General features: G+C 39.4%; 1 protein-coding gene across 1 annotated transcript in view; it reads left to right on the top strand.

Annotated features, from left to right (window-relative positions):
• Positions 1–4,938: 4,938 nt before the first annotated feature.
• Positions 4,939–9,313, top strand: part of LOC109034885 (sodium-dependent nutrient amino acid transporter 1) — a 186,652-nt gene continuing 182,277 nt past the window's right edge. The window contains exon 1 of the mRNA XM_019048274.2: positions 4,939–5,175. Within this exon, the coding sequence (XP_018903819.2) occupies positions 5,041–5,175 (135 nt within the window). The 5' untranslated portion in view covers positions 4,939–5,040. The remainder of the gene's footprint in view (positions 5,176–9,313) is intronic.

The raw sequence follows: 9,313 nt of genomic DNA, 5'->3' as shown, positions 1-9,313 counted from the left end.
CTAACACAACATGAAAATAGAGCAAGGATTAGGACGCGCGGTGCTGACGGCGCAGAGATACAACTATTCGTACTTGGTGGATGTCTGTGTTGCATCCGCAAAATTGAAGGCGCGATGGCGCGAGGCACTAACTCGCAATGCTCTGCTCTATGCTGCAAATGAAATCTCTCTCAGATTCAGGAGATAAGTTAAGAGAGTAGGATCTCTCATCTCTCCGTCTCGCCCATCTTTTTCTGCATGTCCTCTAATCTATTTTTTTCAAATTAAGGTCCGATTCTTTTTCCAAGATGTATTTGTAAATGTCTATCTAAAGCTCATATGCACCAGCATATGTACAATACATTTCAAAAATCCGCGCTTCAGATGGTAATTCAAGGCAAATGGCAACGGGGAATGAATTTAACGTCCTTTTCCGATCAGTTGCATAAGCCCCATCGCGTTTCTTACTTTTTCGGGTCGAAATTATACATATAGACGTTAAAATATCCTTGGAAATAAGATTCAAAATTCCGAGCTCCAGATGGTCACCCTGAAAAAGTGGCAATTGGGAATGGATTTGACTTAGTCTTCCGACCAGTCTCATACACTCTATTATCGATGGCACGTTTTTAACTCTCTAGGGTCGAAATTTTGAGCTTGTGTGTCTGTTTCAAAGAACGCAACCCCGTATCACTGGTTGCAATAAATTGCCACTGCATGGCAAAATTATTGCTAATATCTCTAAGTGTTGTGCAGGTTGTCTATTCGCCAATTGAAGGGGCTCCTCTTATTGAACTTGTATATTGCGATACAATTTATTGAATTTAGCAAATGGCTGGTTTTTATTCGAGGATTAAAAATAAACAAGTGGTAAAGAATATAACAAAATAATATGAACTATGCAAAACGATAATCCGGGTATCGGAACTTGGCTGTTTTGAAAACGCCTTCAAATGCGGCGTGATACCTCACGCATTCCGGAGAGTTCAAATAGTTGTATCATTGCGCCGTAAGAATGTGACGGAATATTACAATTGAAATAGCCTTCATGCACGCTAGGAAGCTAGGCTTGTCGATTTCCGTTCATATTTTTGCAGTCATCAATGCATAGCTTAAGTGCGCTTCAGCTAGAATCGTATTAAGCAAATGGGTGGTTTTTATACGAGGATTAAGAATAAACAAAAGGTACGGAATATAACGAAATAATATGAACTGTGCAAAACGATAATCCGGGTATCGGAGATTGGCTGTATCGGAAACGCCTTCAAATACGGCGTGATACCTCACGCATTCCGGAGAGTTCAAATAGTTGTATCATTGCGCCGTAAGAATGTGACGGAAGATTACAATGGAAATAGCCTCCATGCACGCTAGGCTTGTCGATTTCCTTCGACATTTTTGCAGTCGTGAATGCATAGCTGAATTGCGCTCCAGCTAGAACAATTGAAATAAGAGGCAATGTTTTCTTCTTTTTTCAATGCATTGCAAATTGCCTACCCTCCGCGCTTTTTGTTTGTGTTTTCATGTAAGTAGCCGTTTACAATCAGCATTTCCTGACCAAATTGTATGAAAATATTGTAAATATTTCATGGTATGCAATTAATCGCACTAAGTTAAAAAATCATTTCAATATTTTTGTCGCACATGATATTCGGGCAATGGTGCCATGGTGTTTCCCGCGACATATCACAAAAAGAAAAGTAAACTCGTATCGCATACCTGCCGTGCAACTCGAAAACGCCATTTTAAACTTTTTGGAAACAATGTATCATGGCCGAAAAACTTGTGTACTTGGGGACAATATTTTCACGCATTTCAGTCTCAAATACTATCGAGAACTCAACCTGAAAATTTGAGGTGCATAAGTAGAACAGTTTTTATTTTATAAAGCGTTAAGTCCGAAAAACGCGGGGAAATCTTGATGAATTTACGGCGCTCTTCCTCAGCACGGCAGATATCCCCGTGGCATTTAAGAGCAGTCCCGTTCATAAATGGACCACATTTTGCAATTTGGAACTATAAATTCTAGCCCGGTTAAAAAACGACGTATGTGCCATTAGTTTCCCTATGTCCATAAGTGTTTTTCCCGAAGAGCCAGAATTTATAGTTCCAAATTGCAAAATGCAGTCCAAATGGTCCTCAAGCTTCCCAGCAAACATATCGGCAACACCGCATGATCTTTCAGAGTTCACAATTGACCAAGAAAGAATGATTCAGCTGAAGCCAGCCAGAGAGACAGAGAGGGACAGCGAAAAAACGAGAGAGACGGGGCGAGTAATTACACCTGTCGTGGGGAGGGGGGGGGGGGTTAGCGCAAAGAGAGCAAATTGTACCTGCACACAGGAGCAAAAGTCGGAGTAGCGGCGTGATTCCAGTTTGAGGACAAATTTAATTGAGTGCCCCGACTGGCTCAGACTCCCCGCGACTCAATCCGCAAAAACGCCCGCTTCGTTTTACGCACTCGTTCACCGGGCCGGCGTTGTCGCGACGCGGTTGTGGTTGGTGTTGGTGGTGTTGGTGGTGGTGGTTGTTGTCGGCGTAGGTGGGCGCCAGTCTGTGTCACCGCGCGCTGTGGATTTTGCTCCTGGATTTCCGAAACAAATCGCGCTCCCAGTGCGGTTCTAGAGTTGGATAGCCGGGATATCTGTGAAATTCCTATTCGGAATCGTTGGATCGTTTATTTCTCTACTTCATTCGTAATATTTTTCCCGGCCTTTGGGTAGATCCTCAAATTTGGCGCAATGGAGAATTTGCACGCAATTTTTTTTATTGCTTCGGCTGGCAGTGCTTAAAGAGCTGATTTCGAGTGTTTTTTTTTTTTAATATTTTCTTTTCTGATATGGGATGATAGTGAAAAAACTGACTTTTTTTGGCATCTTTATTCGTTAGGTACATGCAACTTGGAACCTACCCATATAGAGGGCAGGCCCTAATGCTGATTATTTACATTCTAGAGGAAACAATTGGACGTAATTCTATCAAACAGAGCTATGTGCGTGCATTGTTACGTGAGCCCTGTTATGCATATATTCTTATGGGTCTCAGGGCTCATGTCTAAATGCACATAGTTCCGTTTGGCAGAAATACGTTCAATTATGTTCTACCTGTCACTCCCGAACGGGCATCCGAGCTTAGTGTAGTTGAATTTTTTTTCTCCTTCTTTAAACTATTTCTTAAATATGTGTAATAAAAATAGATTTAGAGTGAGAAAATGTATCGCCTAGTGATGTCATCAGGCGGCATTATCAATTTAAACACATGTATTTTAGCAGAATAGACCATTTTGTCATATCTCCTCCCAAAATTGTTCACTTTATGAATTAAGGGTGTCCTCGGGTTCAGTTCACTCGGGAATTTCCACTTGAACACAAAATTCATCAACTTTCAGACATCTGCAAATTTTCCATTCAATCTGGGTGAGATCGATTTATTTAAAATTCTTACCATTAGATGGACTGTTTTGGAAAAATCGTCATTTCAGTCTCCAGACCTATCACTGAAGAATTTTTGTGCTGAAAATCATTTGCCAAAATCCGAAAGTAAAGTCAGAAGTATTGTTTCCACACTGAGGAAAAGGTGCTGCAAATTGTACCGGAGGTATGGTAAAGTCCATCATTATTTAGTCTACTTGATTTTTGACACAGTGATACTTTAGTGTAAGGATAACCAGAATTCTCGATGCATTTACCGTTCTTTCGTTGAATTTGATTGCAGATTTACTGTCTTTGCTACCATAGAGGCTGTTCGTAATTACCATATTTACAAAACGGTCGCATAAACCATACTTTTAAAAGGTGCAATTAACAATTGAAATTGGTTGCGAGTTGGACAGTATATTTGACTTTATTTTTCAGATTCTCGAAAATAATTTTTTGCACGAAAGATTGATCTAAAGACTGATTTTTATATTTCACCAAAATAATTTACCTGGCGGTTAAAATTTAAAATTTCTCGATCGTACTCAGATTTCGCGCCAAATCTAAGGATCTACCTTCACGATGCCAGCTACTTCCTTAGCTAGCTTATGACCAAAATAGAGTCACTATATTTGTATTATAAAGTAGAGAACTTCTATGAAGTAACAACACTGGGCTCCTACAGAGACCTTTAGGACCCAGAATAAATGATGATGGCATTAATTGGAGAGGGTTGTTTCCAACTAACGACAGCCACTTCTTGCCTTTGTTACCAGCTTTGGTGAGTTTTTCATGGGAGAAATTAAAGAGACATTGGGAAAAACTATCCAAATGACAGTTTACAAATATTGCAATGAGAGTTTGAAAGCGGGCTACATTTAAAAATAGTATACCTTCCATACTTCCAAAATAATTTTCATTAGTTTTCTGGGGAGACAGACGGGGCAGAGTCAAGAGGTCCTTGGCCGGATTAGCGCTTATAGGGGTGCTGGCGGATATAAGGTCCCGCACATTGCGGGTTGTATATTTCGTAAATTGAAGGCGGTCATCTTTTCCATAAAAAAGAGTTTCCGATGCCTTCCTTTGGACCTCTAAATCCTAAACTTTAAGGGTCCTATGATCCTCCAAATTCCAGTTTCAGAACCCCTCATATTCTTCAAAATCTCCAAGACTTCAAGGGCCCTTAAATATTTGATTGGACCACTTGCAGAGAAAAAAAAAACTGAAAATAGTAATTTAAAAAACCGTTCCAGGGAGCCCCACTCCGGCTAGTCCGGCCCTGGAGAAGACTCTTCGAACAAGCACCGTTTTATGGCCTGAGATGACAAAATAATCTTTCTCTAAATTTCAACCCTGGTGGGGGCAAGGATCACTTCTAAAGTCATATTGAGAAATTTGAGATTCATGGGATTCCTTCACATTTAATTTGCGCTCAAATTAGTTATTATGTGTCTTTGTAAATATTAACAATTGTTTTTCGGTTCCATCGGTGAAGTGGATATTTTTACTATCATTGCGCGGTGTCCACAAAGCTGCTGAAAAACCCGTAACCGGCGGATAGTGTCAGCGAAATTTTGTCAGCCCCAAAAGTGAAGTGCGCATTAGAACTATCGGTGAGTGGTGGATTTTCTGTGAGCAGTGACCGATGCGGGGTGAAGTGGGTTTCGATGACACCCCGAACATGAACGTGTTTCTGTTGGAGCTGTGGCTGACCATTCGGATTTATTTTTTCAAGATCAAGTTGGCACTAGATCACTATAGTCGCCAGTTTACCGATCATGTAAGTAACCGCTCATTTTAACATTGCAACGACGATTTTCGCCGAACCGGTTTTGGTTTTTTTGACACTTCGTGTTAATGACTGAGAAAAATTGAGTCATTGTCTTTCGCGTAGAAGTGCCGGTTTTTAATGTTCATAATGTCTCCAGACGAGAAGTATACAATTGACGGAAATTGTGGAAAACCAGCTACCACGCCGCTGTGCTATGGAAGAACGCCGTATGAGTCTTCAGGCGTTGTCAAATTTCCTTTGATAAAATACCAATTTTTAGGAAACTTTTGAATATTTTCCTCCAATTTTTGAGAGTATTTTATTTTCAATTAAATCTAAAGAAGCTGAAAACTTCAAGAAAAGATATACTCATAAACCTCAAAAATAATCCTTTAATCATACGAAATCTGGCAACCCTTGAATGTCCATACGGCGTTTTGGCGTTCAGCACGGCAGAACGCGAGAGTTTCGAGAGCGAGTTCATATAAATGAAGTATTACCCCCCTCTGACTCATCGTAAATACTTAACGCACAAAGGTAATTTTCGGAATTCGACCAAAGGAATTCTTGCATGCCACTTACATTGGCGATTCCCTCTTTAGAACAATTGTAATTCCTCTTAAATATGTTGCGGCAGGAATTTCAGGAAAACGTAAAGTGCGCCGGTCAATATCTAAGGATGCGATCGTTCAGACTAGAGTACCTGTATAGGGAGAGTAGCGACAGATCTGAAACTCCGAAAGTCCATCAGGCCTTCACCGATGCCTCCGCGAATAAAGTTAGGGCCCAAAAGGGCAGCCAACCTATGAATTTCGAATGTCCAGAGCGATTTACAAATACAATTGTTACGAACCGTCGTTTAGAAAGCATGTATTTGGTTTACTTTTTGCATAAACTTACTTATTTTTGCGAAAGAACGCTCATTTATATACATTCTTAGCCATCTTGGTTAGAATTGAAATCTGTAGGCTGGCAGTGAAATTTTGTGTGTTAGAAGTTGCTCAGAAGGGTGGCTGCACTTTTGGGCCCTAAGCCCTCCATGAACCGATCTGTCGCTACTCTCCCTATACAGGTACTCTAGTTCAGACCCAAGGGACTGAGAATTGCCTAGTCGTTTGAATGAAGGGGATTTACACCCTAGTACTTGGCACATGCAAACACCGGGAAAAACACGACGATGCTGCCCTTGGTTTTCTCTGAAAAGAATTGCCAAGCCCAACAATAGCTTCCAAAGTTCAGGCCTTAATGGGGAAGATCGCTTACGTCATATCATGCGTGCCTTGCGAGAGAGCCTACCTTATATTTTCCAAAATCCCCAAATTTTTCAAAAATTTTCCCCCTTATATTTTCCAAATTTTATATTCTCCCTCAAATTTTCTATGCACAGATACGGAGCAAATGCATTGGCAGGGTTGCAGTGGCTGCAGCAATTGAGTCCCCTCACAAAATGTTGATCCCCTCTGTTATGGCCTCAACTTATCACTGAGCTTTTATTTGACATGGGATATTTTGTCAGAGAAAACCAGTGGCAAATCATTCAAATCCCTTCGACATGCTAGAACTCCATTCGGAACGAAGGAATTATGTTCTTACCTTCTCGTCAAATTGAAAGAAAACGACGCTTTGTGCCATATAAAACCAGAGTGTAAATCCCATTCATGATTCAAATGACTAAGTATTACATAGCCTCTTGAGTCTGTGTGGTCGCATCCTCAGAAATTGACCTATGCGCACTTTAAGTTTTCCTGAAATTCCTGCGGCAACATATTTAAGAGGAATTCTAATTGATCCAAAGAGAACATTTTTCCCGTGAAATGGTCCCAATGTGCACATGGAAGGATTTGATGATAAAACTTAATGTAATATTGGATGAGATTATTTAAGGCCTATTCATGTAATCAGACTGTTTACATTTGCGTTTATTTTTTTGCTCTCTCGCAAAAGTGACAAAATGGGTTGAATATAGGTACATGTAATTTTCAAATGTTCTTTCAAAGGTATTGCATCTCAATGAATCCTGACTCTTCTTCAATTTCAAAGAAATGACGGGAGGGATTCGGGTATATACTATCCCATTATGAGGCACGCGTTGTCCTGTAGTCACCAGCCGAAAACGCCTTCATTTTCGCGCGATACTTCACAGCTCACACCAGGGTTGAAATATTTGTATCATAAATTGCCTTGCAAAATCCTTCGCTTTCCAAATATTTCTGAAAAATATTGCCCCGCTTACTGTCAGTAAAACCTGTATGGAAACTATTAGCATTATTAATATTTGATAAGTATCAATGATTCAAATTAAAATGAGTGGGAGTCAAAGACGAAATCGTCAAAGTCTAGAGAAGGCCAAAGTTAACACGAAGCGACCAACCTATCTGGCTATCGTTACGTGTAAGATACTTCGGGTTCAAATGAAACTTTTTGCCCATCTTACCAGGTCCTGAAGAGAGACCTTGGTGATGGTAGGATGGACGGAGTTTCCTTCACGAATTGGAATAAAATAAAGTGATAATAAAAACAAACAATTTTTACGACGCAGAAGTACCCGTTCATCATCAATTTCTTTCCTCATTAAACAATCCAAGTGGTGATATTTAATGACTAACACCGTTAAAATCGAGGCTATTAACTCAATATATTACCTATTACGACACTGTTTAGGTGTTTTTTCTCCATTTAAATTAACGTTTTGGTCTAAGTAAACCAATGATAAAATATCGTTTTTTGAATGACCACATCTTGATGAGCACGTTGAACGGCCGTGGAAGTGAGTCAAAATCGAATTAAGCTTTTTTTATCGCCGATATTGCCGGGCTAAGGCAAAACGCCGTGAGAACATTCAAATATTGCTAAATTTTCCCGTTGAATTACTTACTTTTAACGAAAGATATGAATCCTTTTTTTCCCAAAATTGTCGGATACTTCACATCAAATTGCGAATAATTTTTTTGTAAAAATGAGTAGAAAATATTCACCGACAATCACGAAAATTTACGAGTGTAATTTTATTTATAAGAGGAAATTCTGCAACGCCTAAAGATACTTATAACGTTTTTCCTTAGGATCATAAAATGAGTTTGCGCTTTAAATTGACATGATTTTGTCGCCTGTCGATGGTTTTGACCTTCTGAAGCACGTTCAAACGCTATTGCAACAAGTAGTCTGAGTGTTGACGAGATTGATATCACTTCCATCAACTCTGATGACATTGATGGGCATATGTCGGGCATGGGAACGAAAAAAAAATGTACGGCAATTTGTGCGCCTGAGCTCCCTGAATAAATGTACCTATCATTCGAACCGAATCGTGTAACGTTTTTTTCCGTGGGGCCAGTGTACAATTCGTCAGAATTTCTGTTACCTTCAGTGCCGTGTTAAGAACGCCGTAAGAGTTGCCGCAAATTTCTTTCGGAAAATCATGAATTTTAAGGAAACTTTGTAAATATTTCTCTCCCAATTTTTCAGAGAATTCCATTTGTGACTTAATCTAAAAATTCTGAAAATTTTAAGGAAAAATATTTACAATTTTTTTTCAAAAATTACTATTTTCTGAGAGGAAATTTGGCGACACTATACTCTTACGGCGTTTTTACTTAGCACGTTAGTTCAGCCGTGTGAGGCTGTGAGGTCATGCGGAGGGTAAAAAATTGAAAAGCCCCTCTATTACTACCTGATTTGCAATCGTTGTGGAATACCCAAAAGTAAACTTTCACCGTTCATCTTGTTGTTCAATGCATAAATTTTACAAGGAAATATCGGCGTTTTCCTCATAAAAATCGTCTTTAGATAGAATATAATGAAACTTTAAGATGTGTTACGTGTTTTATTTTTCTGAGTGTTATACGAGTACTCTGAGATGCCGCCCACCGTGAGGGAGGTGGGCTTTTTTGATGATTAACGAAAAAAGGACACAACTGGTCGTTCGAGTTTAGGACGTGATCATATTTTTACCTCCACCGAGAAAAAAGTGAAATTGATTTAACATTCTGGATGTAAACAAAGTGTGCGAGAACTTACAAAGTGCTAAAAAACCCGCTACGGAAGTTAATTTTACAGCTTGATATTGTTAAAATTACTGCTGTAGAAGTTAATTCAGCATTTTGTAGGTTCTCGCACACTTTTTTTACATCCAAAATGTTAAATGAAC

This window comes from Bemisia tabaci, chromosome 5, assembly GCF_918797505.1.
Source record: "Bemisia tabaci chromosome 5, PGI_BMITA_v3".
Lineage (NCBI taxonomy): Eukaryota > Metazoa > Arthropoda > Insecta > Hemiptera > Aleyrodidae > Bemisia > Bemisia tabaci.
Note: the sequence above shows the minus strand (reverse complement) of the source record. Positions and strands in the feature narration are given on the sequence as shown.